This window comes from Amblyomma mixtum, chromosome 9 (assembly GCF_055824585.1).
Source record: "Amblyomma mixtum isolate Tamu chromosome 9, ASM5582458v1, whole genome shotgun sequence".
NCBI classification, from domain to species: Eukaryota; Metazoa; Arthropoda; class Arachnida; order Ixodida; family Ixodidae; genus Amblyomma; species Amblyomma mixtum.
In genome coordinates, this window is record NC_143020.1 from 53,738,034 (window position 1) to 53,765,501 (window position 27,468).

Here is a 27,468-nt window from a genome sequence, read left to right on the forward strand (position 1 = left end):
GTGTCTTGTATTTCTAGTGGGTCCCCCTTCTCATCATTATAGACCATTATCCCTGACTTCTCTTGACTTGGCATGCGAGCGAGCCAGTGTTGCCTTTTGCCAGTGCCAGTTGTTCCGGGATGGATAGCGAACATGCAATAAACAGCTTAAGACTGAGAAATGGTGTCATGACCCCTTTAAAGGGCCACAGAAAAGGAGATTTGAACTTGGATTTAAAATACCTGCGCTGTGTAAAGTACAGGTCACTAAGCGTTCATGCCGCATGCAACCTCTAAGGCGAACGGGAAATTTACATTTCTAGAAATTCCAGCTTTCACACCTCGGGGCGACGCGCGCGGTGCCAGGCTTTCGCGCGAAACCTGGCATACGACGTCATGTCTTGCGAGTGACGTCAGCAGCCGTGGGTTATCATTACTTCACTGCGTTAAATTCTTTCAGACGTTCATGCAGCTACCACGACCGCCGCCACTCCGCGCGCGCCGGCAGCTGACGGAAGTAGGGGAAGGGCCGATTGGGTGGGGCCGGCGGAGGAGCGGCGACGTTTCGGCGAGCGAAAATTGACGACAAAGAAAAAGGTGCGAAGACGCAGAAGTTCAAATTTTGACTACATATAACTCATCTTCCGCAAAAGGCATTACACAAATTCTTGTTAGTGAATATCTGTGATGTAGCATCCTTTCAAATTCCAGTCATACCATAACTTACTGACAGCCCCTTTCTATAGTAGGATACAACTTAAAAACAGCAGTTGCTAACACTGGGCTGAGGTCCGCGGCGTTCTGTATTACTCCGCTGGCCAATCGCAACAGTAAACGAAAACAGCTTTCTAATGTTTGACTATATATATCAAACAAACCACGTATCAAAATTCTAAAGCTCACAATTTTTTTCTTGTGATAAGCTTCTTGTTTACGTAACAAGAAACGTAAGCAGCGGACTACTTTTTCGTCGTGGAGGATTTCTGTGCTCGGAGGCTGAATGTGGGCAGAGCTTCACTGCAGACTTAAGTTGTATCCCACTATAGGGCCTTTTAACATGTGCATCGACACACATTATCGGTACTGTACGGAATGTTGTAACACATACATAGGGTATTTTAAGAAATATCTCTTTTAGATTGAAAATAGCTGGAAGGCTATATGTGTCAAAAAAACCAAGGAAAATATATATATGCTCTGTTTTGTACACTGGCCCAGTGCTACGGTTACCATTGCTGACCAGCATCGCAACCGATTTTAACATGACACAACAGCAAGGAAATGGGGCACAAAATCCCAAGTAAAGTGCGGCGCGCGGAGCAAGTGGACAATACATTCATCCACCTCCCCTAGAGGGCCCAATTTTGGACCAGTGTGAATGTGAAGCAGATGCCATGCGAACACCCCCGTGCCCATGTGTTTCAGTCACCCATTCTCATGGAGAGAGAGAGAGAGAGAAAAACTTTATTATGGCAAGTGTGTTAGACCACCCTTGGGTCCCTGGACCACCGCACGGTCCCACTCTAGGTCGGAACGTTCATGTGGAGTTTGTTCATGACGTCGGCACCCCGAAGCACCGTAGCAAGCTGCGATGGAGATCACTCGTATGCCATTCACTATGACTATAACTGAAGAAGGAATTGGCGCTACCGTCTGCAATTCGTGGCCGCTGAGAAGTACAGGAAGTTCCACCCCCCTGCTTCAGCATTCAGTAAATAAGCTGCAACTGATTTTTTTTTTCCTCTGTAATTTGTTTTGGTTTCAGTTGCCACCCAATGGTTGTGACGTCACAAGGAGATCATGTGAAACATACATGAACTGCAGTATAACTGCTGCACTGCCATTTTAATTCATTCAAACTCCCACTCCAACCTGCTCCAGAAGACGGAATTACAGCAAGTAATCAAATAGTTATTACACTGCTGTTTATGAATGCCTCACGTGATAAGTTCACTTATGATGTCGTAGCTAAGCTCTGCTGAAACCGGAGCTACACGAAAGCATAAATTCGATTACAAGTTTGGTGCTCAGCTTATTTGCACTATTGTGCGTGTGCTTCTGCCGCGTGCGAGCGATCAGCCATACGAGAAATTTCATTTCTGTGACAAGTGCAGGGTCGTGCATGTAAAACTGACTAGTGCTGTTTGGAAAAGCACCAATTTTTTAAATTGAGGGGAGCAGCAAAATCCGCGATTTTCGAATAATCTTACGATACTTCGAACGGGCAGCGCGCAGTGCATGTCAAACCGAAAATTACACTCACAAGCTACTCGAAACTTTGAACAGTTCCATGCCCCTGCTTCCTGCAACAGTGTCGCATGGCAGGAGCGTGCAGCCAACATTTCAAAGCACTGACTCTGGTTTTGTTCTCGTCAAAGCTTTTCAGTTACAGTTTGGCACTGATGTGGTGCAAAACTAAGTGAGCAAAAATCAATTCTTTGGCATCAGGTAGCACAATTTCCCATTTGGCGCAGTAGTTCCACCACTGAATTAATATAGACATTGACTAGTTGAGATATTTGTGAGTACGTTACATGCTAAGAAGCTCTTTTTTTTTTGTTCCTCTGACAGCGTCATGACAGATGTGCTCATGTACAGTACGGTCCACTGTTAAAGGGAACGTGCGATCGCGCGGCTTCCGTGCTTTGCGAAGCACTGCCGCCCAGAACGTGCGATAATTGACGGCACAAGATGCATGCACAGTAACCATGTCAGCTGATCTTTTCGCGCGTGTACCTGATGCCGCCCATTCTCGCGGCATCTAGGCAACATGGCTTCAAGAAGCGCGGAGGCCACGCGATCGCATACCCTTTAACAGTGGACCGTACTGTACATGTACAAGAAAACGTGAAAGGGGACAGCAAGTTCGCACGCGACTCTATTCTCTAACTCCTGCATTAAAGATATAAATAATTTCAATCCCTGCAATGACAATTGTGTGGAAATATGTCAGTAATATCTGCAGCTAAATAAATAACCAGGAAAGAGAAAGCAGCGAGCCCTAACCCAGCAACAAACACTGAAGCACACTTCTTTCTGTTGTAACCTATGAACCAGAGCAGATAATAGTTTTAGCCCAGTCATATGATAAAATATGCTGCCAACTACAGTAACTACCACCCTAAGCAAAATAAGACCAACCAAGTGCAGCAGCAATGGCAGGGTATGACTATATTGGCACTACTGTACTAAAGTTCTCTGATAAGAACCAGCATGAACTGGTGGGCGAGTTGGTCTGACATATCTAGTGAAGCAGCGCTACGGCACAGGGCCAAAGGGGAGAAAGGGACGAACACAGCGCTGAACTGACAACAAATGTTTATTCCGGATGCTAACACCATTTATATATACTCTTTTGCACCTTAGAAAAAAACAAAGAAACAGAGAACAGCAGAAAGTATCAATCCCAGTCACTATGTGCATGCAGCTGTATCGCGTGTACATCGATCATTTGAAATCAGGAAGTTGTGCTCTTTCAACGAGATATGGCAAAGGAGTGCCGATACAATTCGCACCCAGCTTCTGCATCAGCACTCCTTCTGTTGCCATCTCGTTGAAAGAGCACAACTTCCTGATTTCAAATGATCGATGTACACGCGATACAGCTGCATGCCCATAGTGACTGGGTTTGATACTTTCTGCTGTTCTCTGTTTCTTTGTTTTTTTCTAAGGTGAAAAAGAGTATATATGTGCTGTTAGCATCCGGAATAAACATTTGTTGTCAGTTCAGCGCTGTGTTCGTCCGTTTCTCCCCTTTGGCCCTGTGCCCTAGCGCTGCTTCACTAGATATGATAAGAACCAGCAACGACCAAGGCTGCAGTTATTTAAGTGTGAAATAAATACAATGCATATTTAAACATCAGTATTACTTTTCTCATTCACACAGCATCAACACCTGAGAAATATACGCAAAAACCACAATTTCTCAAGAATCTGTGTGACCTCTCACAGAGAAAAGTTAAGCACCCTGCACTGCAAACAAGCATTCAGAGAAGATATATAACGCACTGCCTGCCTCAACTTCCACATCAGGCTTCACAACCTCTTTTGCATTCTGGAGGAAAACATTCTGTTAAAGATAATAAAGCTAAAATTAAATTGTAATGCAGGGCAAACATATCTGCCGCTGGTCACTACATGTCCTTGACACTGCTGCTCACTGTTCACTTGAAAAAACAAGGACTGTCCATAGACATTTACATTGCAACAATACAGCATCTCACAGCAGTTTAACCCTTTCAGGCGCTTTGTACACAATCGTGTACACAACAAACTCACAGCTTTTTCTGAGGGACTGGTGCACCTAACAGTGATTTCATTGTTTCAGCCGAATTGAGCACCCTTCTTGTCGCAAATAAGTTGGTTTTTCGTGCCATGTAGCGAACACAGTAAATAATATTTCACTCAACAGTGAGCTAGGTAGCACTTTGTCCACCATTTTTGTGCAGGCGGATTTTGTCACAAGTGAAAACGTAGATTGTTTTTGCTCAATTTCGACCGTAATGTGCATCTCTGAAACGCAAAGTGATTCCACGATCCCTAGGGTGCTCACCTGACACATGAGAACATTTCGATGTTATTTTTAACAAATCTGACATTTTGTACGGACTTGTGCACATCGCTGTAAAAACTTACCCGCTGGTCTTTCACGCTCAAAAACTAACAAATTCCCTTTCTTGAGGCCTGAATATACTAATAAGGTGAAAAAAATAGCTGATTTCTAAAAAGCAAAGAATGGCGCCTGTAAGGGTTAAAGATGCCGCACCAAGTAACACACTCCGTCAACATGATGCACGTTAAAATATCCTCCTGGGCCTCCTCAGTAATGACCACAGACAACTTGGCTGGCATATAAAATGAACTATGATGTTATCTGCAGCTGCGCAACTCGATGCAGGCGGAATGCCGCACAGCTTCACACAACAGCAGATGCCCTCGGATCATATATTTTCTGCACATGGTACTTCAAGTACAGCGTGGACACATGTCCCCTGAAGCAAAAAGGCTCTAAGGCAGAGTTTGACTATGGTGGCATCGCATGTGATAATGTAGGCCTGAATTCTGAGTATAGGCCATGGGACAAAGGTGGCATTGGTACGGCTTCTCGCCTGTGTGAATGCGAACGTGGTTATCCCGGGTGACCTTCTGTGTGAAACTCTTGTTGCAGTGAGTACAATGGTAGGGCTTCACGCCAGTGTGGATGAGGAAGTGCCTTTTAAGGTGCTTCCTCCATTTGAAGCTCTTGTCGCAGTCGCTGCAATAAAAGCGGCGCTCTCCGGTGTACGCTGTCTGGTGTCCCTTGACGTCAGATTGAACACCCGAGGCATAGTCGCACTCAGGGCACAGGAACTGCAGACTTCCTCCTTGCGTATTCTGTTCAGGCATTGAGTGGCACATGGCCTGCGCTGTTACCGAGCCTGTGCAAGAAAAGAAAGGGATTATTTCTTGACATCTGAAGCTCTTCCTCAGTGTTCACTTAAAGGGCAGCTGCAGCACTTTTTTGAGAATTTCGCGATATTCAAGAATTCGTCTATATAGGCTGTAGATGAAGCATGCCAAGTGTTTTTGCACTAGCATTTAAAACAGTGACGTAATCGACGATTTACTTTTGCGCTTCTCCTCAATGCAACAGAGGAGTGCAGGAAAATTCAGCGTGACGTCACGGAAGGTATGATTTCAAATTACCGCTGTCGTCAGCCACATCCTGCCCTGACTCGTTAGACACTGCCAAACAACTCTCGGCAGAGTTTGCCTTCGGTGGCGTTGGTTTTTTTCCCTTCAAAACAGGTGTTTGTGCGTTGGAAATGTACAGATACCTTCGATGACGCCATCATGCGCCCCCCACTTGGTGTTGTGCGCTGCGGAGAAGCTTGAAGGTCGTCCGTATTTTAATCGGCGATTACTTCACTATTTCAAGTACTGGACCAAAAAGACCTCTCATGCTTTACGTGCAAGTTTCACACATTGGACCATCTTAAACTCATTGATTTCTAAAACCTATGCAGTTTCCCTTTAAGAGCTTTTTCACTTCTCAAGAAGAGATAAAGACCGGAGAGGATGCTATTACTCAAGCTAGCATGAGATGTAAAGTTTATTAGGCAAAGATCAAGAAAACTTGGGTTTGAACCAGTGTTGTTTTCAGGTTGGCATGCCTTATTTATCAGCACCACAGCTAACTACCAGTTCATTGTCAAAAAGCCAAATCACACTGCAAGAAACATGAACATAGCAACAGAAGAGAGCAAAAGTGTTAGAAAGAAGATAGAACAAACATTTTACAACAACTTGTCATAGAGATGCACATCAAAAGAAGCCTTGGCATCAAATTCTTCCCATCATATAAAAACTGGGAGAGAGAATTAAAAGTGAACTCTAGCAATCATTGACAGCTCCATGCATGACTAACACCAAATGCCGCATAAATGTTCAGAACAGCATCCCTTTTTATAAGCCTCTGCGAATATTCAATAATTCTGAATATTAATTTGGTCGCATCGTAAAGCATCTGATTCGATTGGAATGTTTGGTATACTGGAAATCTCAAAGCACTCATCTGAAGCAGATGTTTCTGGATCGCTTGCTTCGTGCAGTTTTGGTTCATCGTGCCTCACAAGGATGGCATCACAGCGTGCACAAAGCCAAAGCATCGACACTATGGACACCTGCTAGGCACACACGCCCCATGCCTGCGCTCCCACGCGCATGTTGGAGCTCGTTTGTGCATGCGCACAGCGCCCACATCTATACCTGCCATGTGGCTGTGCACGAATCAGAATCGACATAACGCCCTGCATCATTTGGAGGATGTGCAGTTCCTTTGACTTCCGTGGGACAAGCCTGAGCCCACTGCCTGTAAGTGCTCTTCTCCGCGTAAATATTTTAACCAAGCACGCTGGCTCGAGAGGGAGCTAGCACGAGGCACATGGTGAAGGGTGCTCCTTTCGGACGTCTGACGTGGGGCGGCTCCATGCGCGAGTACATACGCCTACCAGGTGCCTATGGAGACACCGCTTAGAAGAAACACCTGCGCAACGACTCAGTCGTAATTAAGACCAGCAGTTGGATTTCCCCCAAATAAGTCCCACTTCTTACAAACACAAGGGCTCTGCATGTAGGTCGACTCCCACATTTTCGAACAGCAATTTTTGCTGGAAGTCGGCACCATTTCAGTGCACTTATTTCTTTTACACGTAACAGCCTTGTGTGTAAGAAAAATATATGTATTTGAAAATGCCTATTGTACCATTCAACCTTTTTTTGTGTGAGATGTAATCAAAATGTTCAATACAAAATGATTTGAAGAAAATCACTTTTCGCTTGCCTATACCAGGTGGACTCCAGATACACTCCAAACATTGGAAAAAAACTAGTCTCCCCAAAGCCCACATCATCTGTAGCACAAGTTTTTCAAATAAGCCTACATGTTTCAAACTTGATGTTTGAGCAAAAAAACTAGACATGATCAACCACTGCATAACTTATCAAAAAAGCAGCACACTTTAATAAGTTGACACATAACAGGCACTGAGCTGCCGTAGCAAACGCAAGCTTTGCTGTAGTTACAATAGTGAAGTCATTGGTAGGATGTCTTATCTTCCTGTCTGTGACCTAACATTACACAACTCTGTGGAATTTGTTCAAACTACTGCAGAGCATAACAAAGAGCATAAAATATGGCAAGGACGTAAAGAAAAAAATTGGGCACCACAAAAGCCAAGTTTTAACAGTTTATGAGGTTGGAAGCTATGCATGAGGAAATGGAAAACACACAGAAGAAAGGCAGGAATCTGGTACAGATTGTCATAAAGTCATCAAAAAATATTCTTTCACTGTTGCTATAACATTGCAACAGCAATGCAGCATCACTGCTGTTGTTAAACGACTAACACTGCATTTCCTGACAATGCCTAAAAATAGATGCAATGCGTCACTTCAAGACAAGGTTTACTTTTCCCCGCTGTCAACAAACGCAAACAAAAAAAATGTGCCACAGCTACATTTCCTAGAAAAACCGTTGTACACAACAAAAAAAAAAAAAACAGGTATCGTTTCGACCTCTCACAAACCGAGAAGTGTTCTGTGTACCTTACAAGCAGATGAGATCAACAATAGCAGTTTCAAATGGATTGGTAACATCTTATAAGACATGTTCATAAATACACACACACAGGCATGGCAAACATAGTACAGACCCGAAGTCCTGACATTAATACAGCTAATTAGTCCAAATAGCCCAAATCAAACAAATCCCTGCTAACTTTCTCAAGTAAGGGTCAGTTGAGGTGTCAACACAGTGCACTGCATCGTTGAACAGGAGCGGACACCTTGTGCCGTTGACAAGAGTGCCGGTCAGAGATGGCTGCAAATCCATGTCACTTCAGCAGAAACATGACAATATTAGCTTGCAACCGTCATTTTAATGATGAAGGTCGAAGAGCGGCACCTCATCATGTCCACGTCCCGGAGGCATTGCTCCTTTGATGGAGGAGTGCTGTGGACAATGGGACTGGAGCAACAGCTAGTCGAGTCCACATCCAGTCATTAGATCTAGGAAGGGAACGAGAAAGCCTGCTTAGCAGGCACCTTGCACCACTGATGCCGAGTAAGCTTTTCTCTTGTATATCCCTTGATTTTGTGTTTCTTCAACCTGATTTTTCTCCATCTTCCTCTTTTTGTCTCGCTTCTAATTCATCTTGGATGTCTTTCCTACTCCTCTGCGAGTCCTCATTTTTGTTGTCAAGTCACCGCCTTTCTTAGTTCACTCACTACTGCCCTCTAAAGCAGTTTTTTTTAGCTGTTTCGCTCCTTCCAGCACAGCACACAAACAACACGCTGCTTAAGAAGAATTTAATGGAACGCAGCAACCAAGGCTTGTCAGTGCACTTCCTTATGCCGCTGCTCACCAATCACTCGTGGAAGACTCATACAGTTATTTCATCCTTAAGTTTATGACCTCTCATAACTTTTTCAGAAATATCGTACCACACAACGTGCGCTATCAACACGGTCCTTGTTGAAATATCGTAATGGATTTCTTCAACAAAAACCCCAATGCTAACAACTGCAATACACAATACTGGCACAACACCCGACAGCATTATAATGAACAGGAATATATTCTGAATATATATTGAATATATTCTGGTCACGATACTTCAGATGCAGCCCGACTCCAAATCTACTAAAGCGAACGACGCTTGGATGGTGTTCCATTCTTGTGGGATTGCACGTGACGACCTAGGCTTGCCTTTGTTATAAAAGTCATGGGACACAAATGGCACTGGTGCTCTTTCCCGCCCCTGTGACGGCGCAGATGATCGTTAAGGGTGGAAATCAAAATGAAGTTCTTGTCGCAACGATCGCATTCGTACGGCCTCTCCCCTGTGTGGATGCGAAGGTGTCCTTTCAGGTGACCCTTCAACGTAAAGCCCTTGCCACAGTAACTGCACTTGAAGGGCCGCTCCCCAGTGTGTTTTCTCTGATGGTTCTTGAGGGTTGAGTGAAAGTCTGTGGCATAGCTGCATTCAGGGCACACGAATCTCCGCCGTCTTGCTTGGCATTTTTGCTCACGCAATGAGCCACGGCTTCCCCCAGCTCCAGCTAAACCTGCAGAACAAAACAAGGCATATACCTCTTGAAATGTCATTTGGATGCCTCAACGTGTTGCTAAGAACTGGCCCACCTCTCAAAAAAGTTAATGAATGCAGAATATGATCTTACTAAGGCTGGCATATATGGGGGGGTTTCGAAACCACTGAGCACAAGATTAGACAACTCTCTTCAAACAAAACATGCTTTGGTGGCATGTACAGTCTTTGTCAAAAGTAACCAGGCTGCATGGCTTGCTTCTCATTTGTATAGTAGAGCCTTTACAGCTTTCCTTAAGGTCGAAAAGTTCTTTGAAGTTGAGGACAGCGGTTCTTCTTACCTTACAGAGATTTGGAGCTTGAGGGCTGACATAATAGTTTAAATATACGACTGAGAAGCAAAACCATGCAGCCTGGTTACTTTTGACAAAGACTGTACCATCACAACCAGTAAACAGTTGTCACAGAGTAGAAAAAAACATAGCTGACACTTCAGCTGAGGAAAAAAGTTATATAAGACCAGCTCGGCCTGTAAACGTGGCTTAAGGGGGAAGCGGCAAGTAAAATGGCCAATTTGGTCAAAATTTTCAATTTCTCAATTTATTTTTTGCATAACCCTGGAGTCCTTATCTCATGAAGAAGAAATTAGTGAAATACGGAGAAGAAATTTAAACTGCGACATACACTCATGCTGTGCACTGCATTGTCATCTTTATCAACTTCCGTCTACGGCACGAACAGATCAAGTCAGCTTAACCTTGATCAGAGCTTAACCTGAGGCTAATATCGTCGCAAGACAAGGCAACGACACAGCAAAGAAAAACCTTGTGCCAATGAGGCTAAACACATGCATATTTTTGCATGTCTACTCGGTTTAACTGCTTTAAAACCCTACCTTTACCTAAGTTACTTTTGTAAAAATGTTTTCATGCAAATATGCATGCTGGAATTTAACTTTTTTCTCAAGAACAGAGCATCGAAAAAAATAAATTTAGTGCACAGAGCAGAGCTTTGTGAACATGCTGGCATAAAAAACTTGTGCACTTTAATTTAAACATTTAATGCCTCGGGGATGACTTTGCGAGGGTGTTAGGTGCAATTACTCAAACTCTACAAGCAAGATTAAATCAAAACAGTTCAGAAATTGGTAAAAAGTTAAGATTTATGTGCCAAATATGGCAATACTTCATGCATAAATAACGAAAATAGTTTTAATTGCAGCATCCCCTCTTAAACTGCTAGCACAATATCTTTTGCCACCACTTCCCCTCAAAACCTCATAATAATAAACATGAATCTGAGATGCAACAGGTTTGAACTCGTAGTAGTCGCTATCAGTGATGCAGCATTATGAGCTATGTGAACGGGAGCAAATGGCAGGAGGTGAAAAAGCATAAACTATAATAAAGTTGAAATTAAAGCACCTTGCAGATAAGGCATCATTTCCAGACATAGTAACTGAAAAATGGTTGTTGGCTTTTAACTAGCAAAACATGCATGAACACTGATCATGTAAGCAACAAGCATAATTCCTTGTCATTCTAATCAAGGTTTCTGAAGAATATTTTGCTGCAAATACACTGGTCATGCCACTGGTCATGCCACTACTGGCAGGGTGTTTCATCTTATTCAGTGCCTGGTACACCACAACGGTGTGGAATCAACTCATGACTATTGAGCAGTTCAAGAAACAACACAGATTAAAAGTGTTCATAACTGGGCTATAACAAAGTTTAAATTAAAGCACCTTGCCATTACGATATCAGTTCCAGACACGGCGACTGAAAACTGGTTGTTGGCTTTTAACTAGCAAAACATACATGGGCACTGGTCATATAAGCAACAAGCATAATTCCTTGTCATTCTAATCAAGGTTTCTGAAGAACATTTTGCTGCAAATACACTGGTCATGCCACTGGTCATGCCACTACTGGCAGGGTGTTAAATCTTATTCAGTGCCTGGTACACCATAATGGTGTGGAATCAACTCATGACTATTGAGCAGTTCAAGAAACAACACAGATTAAAAGTGTTCATAACTGGGCTATAACAAAGTTTAAATTAAAGCACCTTGGTGATATGGCATCAGTCCCAGACACGGCAACTGAAAACTGGTTGTTGGCTTTTAACTAACAAAACATGCAAGGACACTGATCACATAAGCAACAAGCATAATTCCTTATCATTCTAATCAAGGTTTCTGAAGAATATTTTCTGCAAATACACTGGTCATGCCACTGGTCATGCCACTACTGACAGGGTGTTTCATCGCATTCACTGCCTGGTACACCACAGCAGTGTGGTATCGACTTAAGACTATTGAACAGTTCAAGATACAACATAGATTAAGAGTGTTCCAAATTTGGCTAGTTGGTTATTAGCATGGAACTGCAATATTGCACTTTTGAAAACACTTTTACACAAAACAAGAAAATGCCACTCAACACGGATGTGCAAACTGTCAAGAAAGTTAGAAAAATGAATTGTGAAAATGGAACACCCCAAGTATTCTGCGGGTAGAAATCAAGCACAGTAGACTGAATAAGAAACACAAACAGGAAAAGCGGAACTGGACAAAAATTACAAAACTGTGTAATCAAACAGCCCTGTCTCAACATTGCAAAACACTGAAACAACAATGCAACAATGTTGCTATTGCATTAAAACACATTTTTGCATGCAAGATGTCTGCCCTCTCTTTCCAGAACAGATACAGCAACCATGAGTCATTGAAAAATATGAACACAGATTTAAAATCTGTGTTCATATTTTTTGAGATGAATAAACTTGTCGTGTAGGTGAGTTATGCACCACTGAGTAAGAGCAGCAGAACTTCAGTTTTCATTTTGTGGTAAGCAATGAAGATCAACCAATTAGCAAGAGTAGAGAACATCCAAGTTGCTCAAGACTGACACAGGAGTGGGCAGCCCGGAGCACAACACCAACAAAGTCCACTGCATCAACTGTGCAAAAGCATATTAAGTAGGATGCCGTCTGCCACCCAACATCTGGAAAGACAATAATGTGGAGCCCGTTATCTACTTGAGAAGACTCACACTTAAAAGTGCACTGAAGAGGAATCTGAACTTGTCTTTTTGCCGCGGGAACTCGATCTACACGTTCCTAGCATTCTTAGAAACTGCGACTTATTGCCCTGTGGGGCCGATTTCCCAAATTAAATCGAATTAACGGCCGGCTCCCGCCCTTTTTTTTTAATTCTGCCTTGTACGGTGGGCGGAGTCGACCAACACGTGGAGTGCCTTTCACCCAGTCCCGTGGCAGCTTGCTGCTCTGCCATCGGCGGAGTAATACGTAGTGGTCCGTAGTAGCAAATAGTCCGCGCGTATTTTTATTTCTGCGGCTATATTATCTGCGAATGAAACTATTTATTCATGGAAACCTAAAAAACAAAATAAAGTGAAAGCAAAGCCTCCACGGAGCTGACTGAAAGGAACTTCACGCGTTGGTCGACTCCGCCCATCGTATGAGGCAGAATTAAAAAAAAAGGGCGGGAGCCGGACGTTAATTCGATTTAATTAGGGAAATCGGCCATACAGGGCAATAAGTTGCAGTTTCTAAGAATGCTAGGAACGTGTAGATCGAGTTCCCGTGGCAAAAAAGACAAGTTCAGAAAGTTCAGATTTTTGGCAAGAGCAAACGGAACTTCTACACCACGAAGGCAGTACTCATTGAAACTTTCATAAAAGACAATGATATTGTAATATAGTGCTGCAATTTTAACTTCCACAGGCAAGAAAAGGGATCATGTTTCTTATGGTTCCAAGCCCGACTAGTTCTTACGGGACTTAAGCAACAGTGTTGTTAAAGTTTTATTTGGGAATTTTGTGGCCCACAACAAACATCAAGCAGGAGGAGAAGCATCGTCATATCAGTGACTCATTCAAACCAATGTCATGTCTAAACACAGGCCACCAGACACGTCTGGAAGCGCTCCGATCATGCAATGGGCAGGCCAAACACGATCTCTGCACGAACAAGGTTGGTTTGGTTTTATGGGGTTTAACGTCCCAAAGCGACTAAGGCTATGAGAGACGCCGCAGTGGAGGGCTCCGGAAATTTCGACCACCTGGGGTTCTTTAACGTGCACTGACATCGCACAGTACACGGGCCTCTAGAATTTCTCCTCCAAATAAATTCAATCGCCGCGGCCGGGATCGAACCCACGTCTTTTGGGTCAGCAGCCGAGCACCATAACCACTGAGCCACCGCGGCGGCTGCACGAACAAGGGAGAAGAATGTAACAAGTCAGTGACTGCTAAGAGCAGTAGTAGAAGGCAGGAAAAAAGTTGGGGGGAAAACTCCAGTGTTCACTGAAGTGGTTGGACACACGTGAAAAATTTAGGCACCCAGAAAAGCTGCATTGTAGCACTTCTTGCTGAAGCATTCAAATACCTGGCCATGGACAGCACTTACCTGACAAAAGCAAAAGTTTTCAAAACAATCATAGCACCCACCACCACACACAAGATGCACTCAACGGAGGTCCAAAATGGCTCACTTTTGAGGTACAAAGTGTCATGCATTCTTAAAAGCAGCAAGAAGGAAATAAATTCTCAACAATTATCATTTTGACACATAAAAAAACTTAGATGCGGTAATTTCAAACCGCTCGCTGTAATTGTCTTGCTTATTATGCATACTGCCAAGATGTGTACTTCGAAGTTTAGTAACAAACGCAATCGTGACACCAGAAGATAGCAACAACGAAGAAAGCAATTGCACCAAGGCAGCCATTCATAAAAATGGCACCAGAAAATACAAAGTTATGATGGAATGTTTAAAACAGGAGGCTCCTCAAATATAAGCTCATTTCAAAGAATCTTACCTCGTAACCCTAAAGGCAAGAAATGCAAAGGGGATCACGCCAAGCATTATGCAATCACGACCAAGACTGAACTCACTACTCTCAGTGTACACGTACATATGGGTCTACAAAAACATTAGTGCAATGAATGGTTGTCAATCACAGTCCAATTCATAGCTGTGCTATTACTCTTGGTACAAAGAAATGAGACCTGCATTGCCTCACTTTGTCCACAACACAAGGGGCTAAAATCACTGGACACGTTACATAATGGTCTACAGCTTCCAAGGTGTAAGCAGTCCATGAAGATTGCCAGCGGCTGCTCTGAAGCACCGTCCACCTGAAACTTTGTTTTGGCTTCTCTGTGTGAGCTCCAATACCTGCAAAAACAAGCAGTGATGCACCATGTGCTGTTTGTTACATTGTGTACGCAATGAGCATGAAAAAAGAAATAAAAATAAAATAGCTCAGCCCACACCGATATGTACACAAGGACAGTGTTACAAGCAGATGCACTTGACTGCATTGACCTTCCCACACGCATGGCTTGGGTGCTCATCATCTTGGGTGCTTCTGCTTTGTCATGCAATCTCTTACCTTGGCATACCTTGTGATTGTGACCCTAAGGTCAAACTCCATCCTACTTTTCTTCGTAAAAATAAATTTTGTGGCTCTTTCTGTGTGTTGATGTTTGCCTGGCAGCAAAAGATGCACTGGGTGCTTAGAAAATTACGTTTATAAATTTTTCCGCCACTCGAGTCAAATTTGCGACGTCTGTACCGAAACGGACATGGTCATCCATGGTCATCATTTTGCAATGAATGGCCGCGTGGCCAAGCCTCTGGTATCCGCGCCCAAAAAACTGTGTAGACGTACGCAGTTTACTTCCGAAATCAGCCAAAGGTGGCACATATGTATATCATTTCTTGACTTTTTTCTAGCCTACAAAACCTCCATTTTCAAAGAAGGTAGTGGTTTTGATATCGAAATCCAATAATATATTGACGTAGGCCAAGTTCAATTTGTTTTTAGCATCCCTACATGCTCACTTGCCCTTTTCTCAGCATGTTTCATCCCTGTTTGTGCCAACTTCAGCCACTGAACACTTCCCAACGAACCAAATTGTCTGTAACTGCACCTCACGGGGTAAATAATGCAGCAAACAAGACTCGAGAGGTGCAACTCGTATAAAATATTCTGATGAGTATTAACAAAAACACATCCCCTGATCTTTAAATCCCACTTCAAAATGATGTTGCAGGGGAAAAAATGCATTGAATTTATTACCATGCACACCCCATAAGTACCACAAATCATGGAGTCTGGTGGACTCAATTGTACAGTATTAAAATGCCCGTCAGCTAAGCCCACTTTAGCAGAGCCATTAGCAAGCACTTGGGTACAAACACAACATCCAGCCACTGATCATACATGAAAACTGAAACATGAACTTCCGCAGCAGTCATTATTAGCACAGCTTACCCCTGTAACAGCTGATGCATAAGTTTTGCGGAAGAATGTACCCAACAGCCTCAGTGACCTACATCCGTCAGATTTGGTGGCAAAGAAAAAGAAATCAATAAAGCATCTTCCTCACAGTGCCAATGGCACAATGCGATCTCCTTACAGCCAACAGTCTAGCACAATAACACGTGGTCCTCACTGCCAGCTACTAAACTGCGAATTGGGTGCCCTTCATTTGCACCAAATTTTGGTGCACAGCCTCACTCACAAAAAGAAAGCAAAGCACTCTCAGTTATACAGCCCGAAAAAGTATGGTTGGTTGGTTGGGTTATGGGGTTTAACGTCCCAAAGCGACTAAGGCTATGAGAGACGCCGTAGTGGAGGGCTCCGGAAATTTCGACCACCTGGGGTTCTTTAACGTGCACTGACATCGCACAGTACACGGGCCTCTAGAATTTCTCCTCCAAAGAAATTCCAGCTGCCGCGGCCGGGATCGAACCCGCGTCTTTTGAGTCAGCAGCCGAGCACCATAACCACTGAGCCACCGCGGCGGCCCGAAAAAGTATGATGGAATGGGCAAGTTTTAATTAAACGCAAGCCTTCAACCTACCTTGCACCAAGTCAAGGTCTTACTTTAGCGGTATCTCACATAGACAAAATGTAGTTAAGGATGTGAGCACAGCATATCAATGCCAAAATGTTAGGCAAACTTTGGCTACATTGTCAAAGCCTCACCCCAAGGACCTCCGTCCCTCAGAGAATACTTATTCTGAAAAAGAGGACTGGTATGTGCAAACAGAACAGCCAACGACAATTGTACTAAGCAACTGCACGATATGTGCAATCAGTGGCACAATTAGCCGCATGGTATATGTATAGTTGCGCCTGTTTAATACACAACATTCGTAGTTGAGAGAGCAGTCAAAAACGCAGCACAAAAGTCATACATATGAAGGGTTACAAACGTTTCCTCCAACTAATATAACTAGTTGAGCTAATGTACCTAATTTTGCGACTTAGCTGGAAGATGTGCCTATAATGCCCTAGTCTTTAGTGTAGCTGATTTTGTGTTGATCTTATTTGCTTTTATTAGTTACATATAATGGCAACTTGGCACGCGTGCTCCGTATGGCTACTCCGACACTGACACAGTATGTTGAAATGGTTTACGAGTGCTACTTGCAGTGTCAGCAGAAAACCAAAATGCACACCATTCGTTTTGCACCGCACTTTGTCGACCGGCCAGCGTTTGGAGATGTAGTTTGACGTCAGTAAAAGACGATCGCCACCAGGGCGATCGACTATATATATATATATTGTAACGTGGCGGCCAGCCGAAGAATGAGACGTGGTGAACCATGAACGAGAGATGATTTAATGGCCGCTGGCCTAGCGCGAGCGCTCCGTCCCGCGCCACTGCCAGCTTCATCGTCTTCGTCACACTACCCGGGGCCTCCGAGCGATTGTCCCGATCGGTGACAAACAGACGTGCAAAATGGCGATGGTCTTGAGTGGAGGGTTGAACAGTACGTAGAAGATGGTGTAGTGCTGGCCGCCACAGTGGACGAGATGATCGAAGGATGAGTCCCGGTCCACGAAGCATCCGGGCCGCAGGGTGCCAGGAGCTGACGGCCGAGGTCCTTGGACGCACCGGACGGCAGGGGCAGGGGGGCGGTGTCTTCACGTGTGGGTCTTGGGTCTTGGGTCGGTGGGGTCTTGGGTCGGTGGGGCCTCGGGTCGGTCGGGTCTTGGGTCGTCGTGTCTTGTGGTCCGGGCGGGGGACGGGGCTGGGGTGAGTGGCGAGGTCGGTTCAGGTCGGGCGGGCTGGGGCATGGCCGGGCGGCGCGGACCAGGCGCTCACGGCCGACGTCCACGGCAGGCGCAGGACACCGAAGCTCCGGGACCAGGATGGCGATGAAGGGACCCCAGCACCTCACACCAAATGTAACGTGGCGGCCAGCCGAAGAATGAGACGTGGTGAACCATGAACGAGAGATGATTTAATGGCCGCTGGCCTAGCGCGAGCGCTCCGTCCCGCGCCACTGCCAGCTTCATCGTCTTCGTCACAATATATATATATATATATATATATATATATATATATATATAGGGCTATAGTAATACGTCCTCCTGTTGGTTTCAATGCAGATTTCGCCAACTATAACGAGGAAGAAGGAGAAGGGGCTGTTCACAGCGCAAGTGAAGTAACCATTCGCGGCCTGCCCGATGCGTTGTGATGCAAGAGCTCGTCAAAGAAGTGTTGACTCCACGGAGCAGCTCTCCGAGGGACCTTTTGTGAAGCTTTTCACTGGTGCAAATATTGGTTTATTGGAGTTTAACGTCCCAAAGCAACTCAGGCTATGAATGATGCCGTAGTGGAGGGCTCCGGACATTTCGACCACCTGGGGTTCTTCAACGTGCACTGACATCGCACAGTACACGGGCCTCTAGCATATTTCAAAGTTTAATCATCATGTTGCCTCCGTTGTTAATAAAATTCGTTTCGGAATAAGGGCTCTTATCAGAACAAGGCCGTTCTTCAGCTTGCATACGTTGCTTTCAATCTTTTACGCATTCATACACTCCCATATTAATTACTGTATCACTTCATGCGGTAGCACATACAGAATTCATCTTTCTATACAAATTTCTATGCAAAAACAAGCACTTAGAATCATCACTTTCTCTTCTTTTACCCAGCCGTCTGCACCTTTGTTCCATTCACTACATGTCCTGCCCCTTGAACATCTACACAAATTTCAGGTCCTGGTTTTTCTTTTCAAAGTCATCAATAAGTATATATGTGTTAATTTTGTCCCTGAAAATATAATTACAAATAATAACGTCACGCGTTTTGCTTTGTCGAACAATTTATTGTTGCCAAAAGTACGGACTAATTATGGAAAGCAAACTACATCGTTCTTTGACATCTCCACTTGGAATAATTTGCTCCCTTCACTGAAAACCCCAATGTCATTGCACAAATTCAAAAAAATGTTAAAACACCACTTGTTTGAATCCTTAGATGTTTAATAACGTTTTTGTGTTTGCAATCCCTATGTAACATTCATTTGCTGTACACTTCTTTCCTTTTTGTCGCTTTATTTGCCTTCCTTTTTTTTTTACCTCGGATAGTTGTGCATGCGCCGGTTTATGTATTCTGTTCATGTAGCCATAGGAGGCCCTATTTGCAGTCTCGACTTTTGGGCCTCCTGATGTATATACCCCATAACCATGTACTGTAAATATGAAATAAACTTGATTTGATTACCATTACCATTTCGACCTCCATCGAAATTCAGCCTCTACGGCCGGGTTCGAACCAGCGTCTTTCAGGCCAGCAGCCGAGCGCCGTAACCACTGAGCCACCGCGGCGGGGCTGGTGCAAATATAAAAGGAGCACAAAGGCAGGTTGTAAAGTGAAAACCGCCATGCGCTTCAAAGTTTATATGCATTCTTGCTTTCATGTAGAAGTGAAAACGCTGATTGGCCAAGCCTGGCGTGACATTGCATGTCACCTGAGAAGTGTTGTGACGTCTCCGACGTCTGTGACCTGCCGCGCTGCCAGCGCCGTTCGAGGCCGTGGTGATTCTGAGCACCTTTTCAAGTCAGCTGCCGTAACCTCTGAAGGATGTCTATATTATATAAAGGAATTAGATTCAGCCTTCAGACAAGAAATCATGTAGTGCGCCCCCATATCAAATGTGTGCTAGAATCTAGTTGAAAGGATACCGATCCGCCAAGGTATTTTCTGTTCAGTAGGCTGCTGTCTGAAATTTGATAAATTAATCTGCCACATAAGGCTGCACGGGTACACCTCAATCATCAACAGAAGCGCAAAGTCAAAACACAGTGCTCTTACAAGAAAGAAGCGTAAATTAACTGTTTTAATCAAAGATGAATCGTGTTAGGATATGATTAAAATATTCGTTCTTTTTTTTGCTGCCTACTGCTGACATGCCCTCTGTTGAACTTTTGTTGTGCTATTTATTTTTTTTGTCAATGAGTGTTTACGTATTTTGTTTACTAATAATTCTGCTCTGGTTACACATACACTGTACTGATCGCTTTTCCTCGTGCAGCATTTTCTTTTACAGAATGCAAGGTTGCTTTCTGGAAGCCTAGTGTGCCTCGTTAGTCTGAGCACTGTTATGACCAGGGGTTTTGAATTCACTTATACTGGCAAACGATAACAGCTAACAAAAGGTAACAGGGAACCCCCGTGTTATGGTTTCTTTCTCTTCCTATTCAACAACCACATTGCAATACAGCCCCACGAGAAATGCCAGAAATCAATTAATGACTGGCCGTCTGCTGACATCAGTCTCTCTGAGCAGGTATAGCGTGATTAGTGCAAAAATAAAGTTGTGAAACTTAATGTTGAGATTCAGGTGATCAAAAAATCCAAAAAGTACTCTGCAGAACCCAAGGGTTCTGTGGTATATAATTTACCAACCCCTGGTCATGACTGTTACACTCTATTGTGCTGTTGGAAAAATTAGTAATGCCTGGAATCCACAAGCAGCAAAAACAGACTGGCTCAGGTGTTCAGCTCAATTAAAAACCATTAAAGGTGCATTAAAGAGGATTCTGAACTTGTCTTTCTGTCACGGGAACTCAACCTACATGTTCCGAGCATTCTTAGAAACTGACTTATTGCCCTGTGCGTCCGATTTCCCTAATTAAATTGGATTAACGTCCGGCTCCAGCCTTCTTTTTTTTTTTAATTTTCCCCGTACGAAGGGCGGAGTCAAACAACGTGTGGAGTGCCTTTCACCCAGTCCCGTGGTGGCTTGCCACTCTGCCATCGGCGGAGTAATACGTAGTAATCCGTAGAAGCAAATAGTCCGCACGTATTTTTATTTCTGCAGGCTTATTTTGCGGCTATATTATCAGCGAATGAAACTTACTCATGGAAACCTACAAAATAAAATAAAGCGAAAGGAAAGCCTCCACGGGACTGGGTGAAGGGCACTCCACGCGTTGGTCGACTCCGCCCGCCGTACGGGGAGAATTAAAAAAATAAAGGCGGGAGCCGGACGTTAATTCGATTTAATTAGGGAAATCGGCCACACAGGGCAATAAGTCAAAGCTGCTAAGAATGCTCGGAATGTGTAGATTGAGTTCCCGCGGCGAAAGGACGAGTTCAGATTCCTCTTCAGTGAACCTTTAAGAAGGGTGTACGCATAAGACGTGACTTAGTTGACAAGTATGCTAGTGTGAAAAACAAGCATGCTCAAATGATTATAAAGTGCTATTTATAGTGGCTTTGTTAGCAATTTCTTCTGGAAGTTGTACGCTTTGGCGTTTCACATCCCGCAGCAACACATGGGCTATGAGGGATGCAGTAGTAGTGGCCGCCATGTTATATTGGACTACGTAGGGTCCCTTTACGTGTGGACACCTTACATTACATGGACCACTTGCAGTTTATCATTTATTAAATGACCCGGCATTGTGATAGTTGCAATATAATGCCACACAGAGAAGTAATAGTGGTTTGTTATACACAATGGGCATTACATATGTTATTTCTCTGATGAGCTGTTTATACACATACATATCTTGGGTTACCCTCATTGTGTCATCACTGCAACTGAATTAATGACCTCCGAGGCCTTTAATGCCTCATCGTTGTAAGCAGAAGTTGTCGACAGAAATGTCACGCTTTTCAGTTGGTCGAAACGGTCGTGACGTCACAGTGCGCGCATTTCAAACGGGCCAATTGTACTTTGGCTAGTAACCACCATGCAACCAATTGAAGAGATCGTATAGTGATGCTCCTAGCAAGTGGGAATGAGTTTAGTTAATTGCTTAATTTACCTAATCAGCCTAATTAACCTTTCTAATCAGGCCAGATAAATAAATAAAACCGAGTAGGAAATTAGTAGAGTTCGGGAATCGAACCCCGGTCCCCGGAGTGCGAGACGAGCTTGCTACCACTCCGCCATGCCAGCTCAATGGTTTGGAATGAACAAAGGCGCGTCTAGTGAATAGGGTGTCTTCATTCACTCCCATCTTCCTCCCTGCCGTTACAGCAAGGTTCAGGTGTCCACCGAGATATGCGAGACAGATACATTTCCTTTCCTTAAAAACCAATTTACCGACGAGCAAGGCATAGAACCGAACGGGCGATGGCGTTCTGTGGACTCCCTGGCAGCATTGCAAGACGCTGTCGCATTCCACTCTTAGAGGCGAAGCTTAACATCTTAACCACACATCAGTGACACAAGCAGCAACACTGCGCTTAGGGCTTTCGCCTCACCGCACTTTAGGTCAACAAAGTGCCCCTGAACTTTTTCTGTTGTGTGTCAGCAACGGCCACAACTGTTCAGCGAATTTTCAAAAAGTCGTTTCTCGATCTGCCTTGGTCACATTTTCCTGCCCTTTGTATCTACAAAAAAACAAGTGACCGAAATAGGCCACGGCAGACGAGCCGTACACTAAAGCATGCAAGCCTGTAACTCATTTGCCAAGAGGTAAACATGCCCAACGTTAGCAGAGTAAGAAGGTGAACTTTTCTTGAAGTCAGTATACTAAGTTACTGCACTGGAGCATGCTATATTGCCCTTTGTCTACTTATGCACTGTGAATTCCTCTGCACGAGTCAAAGGCTGAAATTTTTCGGTGCTTCTCTCTGTATGTGTATACTTATTGTGACTCATCGGAATATTTCAATACATATGAAATGTTTTACTTCATTGCTATTTATCTGAATCTGTGCAAAATTTGTATACACATATTTATTGATGTAGCATTTGTTTATGTCATCAACATCTCTTCTCGTTGGCATTGCATAACCCTCCTCCTCCACTCGAAGAGTGTGCTCGTTGCATTTTCCCATTTTTGTTTGTTTACTGGATGTTTTTATTGCACTGATCTGTGCACCTTGTTTGAATTATTCGTAGCGGCAACTTGGGTTTTCTTGTAATGTTTGCACTCCTTACTTTGCACCAGAGGGAAATAAATTTGTGTGCAGTTGACCTACTGCGTGCCACAGTTCTAGAAGGAATGCATCCAGCTCTCAAAAAGTCTACAGAGAAAATACTGATGCTGCATCTCGTCTGTTTCATTCCCGCTGCATTTGCTCAAAGCATAAATGAATTTCTTGCCTTTTGCCTCTAATGATAAATACAACACATATCCGGCAATTCCTGAACGTAGTAACGTTTTCGCGATATCAGTGCAAGTTCAACGCGGGAAAACCCAAGTCGCCGCTACGAATAATTCAAACCAGGTGCACAGGTCAGTTCAATAGAAACATCCATTAAACAAGCGAAAACGAGAAAATACGACAAACACACTCTTGGAGCGGAGGAGGAGGGGCGGCGCTGCGAGGAGGGTTATGCAACGCCAACGAGGAAAGAGCCCTTACTTTGATAGTACCGTACAGCCGGCCAAATCTTTAGCTGGCGTGCGCGACGGCCACATTTTCCGCGCTGCTGCAGCTTATGTCGTCGCAACCTTGCCAAAATATCAAATCTAAGCACAGGTTCACTAAGCCTGTGCTTAATATTGAGCTTTCCGCAAGTTTACTTTGTCGTAAAGCGCAGAAAAAGCGGCCATCGCGCATGCCAGCTGAAGATTTGGCCGGCTGTACCTTTTTGCAGCATACTAGTACTTTTCGATTTTGTTTACGGTGGCTGTCACTGATATTGTCGTGCCACTGATGCCTAGAATCACCACTTCTGTACATGAATTGTGAATACTGATGTTTTCGTCAATAAACTAGTTTTACACAGAATTATTTGAGCTTCTGCTTCTCGAGCGGGCGCCCTAAAGCAGCTGCTATGCAGTCGCACCGCGCGCCACCGTGCACCATGTCACCTCAACAGACACTTCGAAATATACGCAGCACATAACGTAAGTGCACAGGAAAGCATGCAGGAAAGCAGCGCGAGAGCAGTTAGTCACCAGTATGTACAAAGCTTGAAACCTGCCAGCACCACGAACGCGCGAGTTAGAGCGAGCAACTGACCACAAACAACTAATGCGCGCCGCCATATTGAATTTCTGGATTGGCTTGTCTCGGGGAGTTTTGAGCAATCCATGCATTTACCACCGCTACCGTCGCCTTCAAAAAAAAAGCGTCGTTTTTGGTTTTATGCATGGAGGAAATGGTTTACGCGAATGTCACTGCGACGCATGCTGCGAACCGAACATCGGCCGAGAGCGTAGGGGCACGTCGCTGAATACCACGTAGGTGAATACCACGTAGGTGATTCATGCATAGTACTGTTACAGTGAACTAGTACTGTCTTCCGCATCATTGTAAAGAAGAGCTCCACAGGTGTCCTTGCCTATAACTACGGAATACTTACGGCTGCCAATGGATATGCGCGGCTTCAAACATACAGACTTCTAGCTGTTATCCATTGCAGAGTTTTTGAACCTGAGCTATTACTAACCTAAAAAACTAGCACTTTTTTGTGTGGTGTTTTGAAGGTGGGAGTCTGATGCCATCACCAACCGTAATTATTAAGTATCTTTACGCATGGAAATCTGCCCTGGGCCTTGCGCAGCACATATGTTTAGAAGTCTGCTAGAGTATCTTTTATTTTTTGAGAAGGTTCATGGAAGTTTAACGTCCCAAGGCGACTCAAGATATGAGAGACGCCGCAGTAAAGGGCTCCGGAAATTTCGACCACCTGGGGTTCTTAATGCGCTTTGTTGCCTCAGTGTAGCCACCACGTTAAACATTGCCTTAACGTGGCTAGCGTCCTCTTTTTGCCACGTTAACGCAACATACATAAGACAACGTTGAGACAATGTTGCTCCAATGTTACATCAACTTTCAGTCAATGTTAAAACAACTTCTGGAGACAATATTAATGCAACATTGCTACAAAATTTTCTTAATGTTGATACAACTTTTTATTTGCACACATGCAACATTCCAACGACAATGTTACTGCAATATTGCTGCAATGCTGTCATAATGTTTCAGAAACTTTCAGACAGCTTTCTAAATTACTGAAATATTTCAGCTACCAATGGCTACTGCTCAATAAAGTGATCTCTTGAAAGGCTAAACTGTGTACAATGGCATCGTCATACCAGAATGGTTACAGTAGCTTAAGGTCACAAGAATGAGCAATTGAGCATTACTCCTTTCTGCGGTGCTTGCTATAGCATACAAATGCTTACAAGACTGCACTGCACAACACATTGTTTTTCCATACTTTCCAGACCGCTTACTCTAAATAAATCCTTAAATGTAACATTCATCAACTCTCTACCAGTGCTCCTATCGTTTAGATGCAACAAGATTCCATGACATGGTTATTCTGACAATTAGTCTGATTTATTTAAATAGAGAGAAATATAATTTAGAAAAAGGAAGCAGACTTATAGTACACTCAACATTTACACAAACACATTGGCATAGCTTGAAAAATGCACCACGTGGGCTTTCATTTTCACAGATATGATTTATTTAATTACTTCATAAAGAAACTAGCAACAAATCTAAAAAAAAAGCACACGTGAGCTACTCAGGAACAAGAACCGGAGCTAATGTTTTAAACAGTTACTAGGTACATTACCATAGCATGAAAATGCGTACACACCTCTAAACTGGCATGTTATAAATACAAAACACTTCAGTAAACTACTTACACAACAATAGCACACCTTGAAAACATGCACCACCTGGACTTTGTATTCCCCAAATCTAAGTAATTCATTTTGTGCACAAAATTGCAACAAATAAACAAAGTAGCAGTGCAACCTAGTTGGCCATTCAGAAACAAGGAGCAGAGGTATTATGAACAGCGGAGTTAGTTGTTGGGCTGGCTAACATCACTGATTTATGTTCATAGTTTTCCAGCCCTACGGAACACACACACACAGATACATGAGCCGCCGCGGTGGTTCAGTGGTTATGGTGCTCGGCTGCTGGCCTGTTAAGACATGGGTTCTATCCTGGCCGCGGTGGTTGCATTTCGATGGAGGCAAAATGCTAGAGGCCCGTAAATGCAATCTGCACGATAGAGATCTAAAGAATGAGGACAAGTTCCAAACTTGTCAAGCACTGCAGTGGTTGTACAGAGATTTTTAAGTGTGAAGATCCATAGCAGAAGCGACAGAGACGCATCATATTAAAAAAGCTGGTTCACAATGTGCGAGCAATACTTCAATTGTATCATATAACACAGAAATGATGTTTCTTTCATAGTTCTTATGATAAAGGTGTGATAAGTTTGTTTTTTTCCTGCTCCGCTGGTCTGAGGGCATTTAAGCAGTGTCTGCGCCGTTAAATAACCAGTTGTCAGTGAGCACTGTGTTTTATCCTTCTTCCCAACTTCAGTAAAACGACAAGTTGGTACATACTTGAAGAAAACAGCGCAGCAACAGGCACAAGAGAGAAGATGGGACAGGTGCTGACTAGCAACTGTATGTTTATTGAAAGGGAACACACAAAATATACTCACTTTACAACCAAGAGCATACATGAGCTGCACGAACAGCACTGATAAGCTATCAACTTCAGTGCGGTGGTCAAGATTCAACAGTTCACAGTCATGAACAACCGTCTGTCCTTGTTCATGATTGTGAACTATTGTATATTTTATTATATATTTTTTTTTGTCCAATATTATCTACACGCTCCAGTGCTCCTTCTGCCAGAAACAATATATCGGAGAAACCGGGCAAACAATGAGTGCCAGATTAAATGGGCACCGGGCTGACACAACACGGAATGAACAGAAGGCAGTGTCGACCCATTTTAATCAACGCCATCACAAATTCGATGAACTCAAATTGTTCATTCTTCAGTCAGGCTTCAAATCGACTAGGGAAAGAAAATACAGAGAAGCATTCCTAATCCACAAATTTAAAACACTGCAAACAACAGGGATTAACATGTCCAGAGGAAACCTGGAATCTCTCAGGTACATTCCAGGGTTAGCATAATTTTAAATTAACAAATGTCTTGCACGTGGTCAGACCATTTCCTAGAACCTCGCATAAGTATATTATCGCTCTTTGCACCCTTCCCACGTCATATCTTCCACCACATTTCCGGCCCTCTCAACCTCTCCCTTTGTTTACTTTTTTTTTCTTCTTTTCCTCTAATCCCCTATCAGTTCTCGGAAACCATGACATTCCTGTTACCCCCTCCGCCCCCACCTTTTGGCTTTCTCTGAACTCGAGCCATTCCCCCCCCCCCCCCCCCTTTCTTTCTCCTTCCAGTGCCAGCCTATTTTGTTTTCCTTGTTCTCATTTCCCTGTGCCACGCTGACTAATCCTCTTATCTGAGTTTCACAGGTCCACCCAGCGCCTCCCCGCCGTCGCAGCCCCTTCAAAGCCTTTGCTCATTACACCCCCCCCCCCCCCCTCCCTCCCCTCGGCAGCTTAACGAATCAAGATTCACCTCCCTCCCCTTCCTGACACGCATCCCCTCTCACACCAGTTTCCTTCCCCCACCCGGGGCCTTCCTCCTCGGAGGACGTAGGCTCAAGCAACGTGAGGTTTTCCCCTCCCTTGTTCATTTTGTGATCGATAAACAGTTTTCTAGTTCGTCGTGAACAGTTCGTTCGTGCTGTTCTTCGGCGTCGTTGCCGAAAGGACACTTCGCTTAGCACTTCATTCTCTTCATGATACAACGAAT

The 27,468-nt window shown here is 43.9% G+C and overlaps 1 protein-coding gene across 1 annotated transcript; it reads right to left on the reverse strand.

Annotated features, from left to right (window-relative positions):
- Positions 1–6,045: 6,045 nt before the first annotated feature.
- Positions 6,046–27,349, reverse strand: LOC149329037 (uncharacterized). The gene is made up of 4 exons (XM_089559164.1): positions 27,285–27,349; positions 17,995–18,162; positions 14,658–14,920; positions 6,046–9,584 (listed from the first exon to the last, which is right to left on the reverse strand). Exons 1-4 carry the CDS (start codon positions 27,347–27,349, stop codon positions 9,160–9,162), a joined length of 921 nt encoding a protein of 306 aa, XP_089415290.1. The 3' UTR covers positions 6,046–9,159.
- Positions 27,350–27,468: the final 119 nt, after the last annotated feature.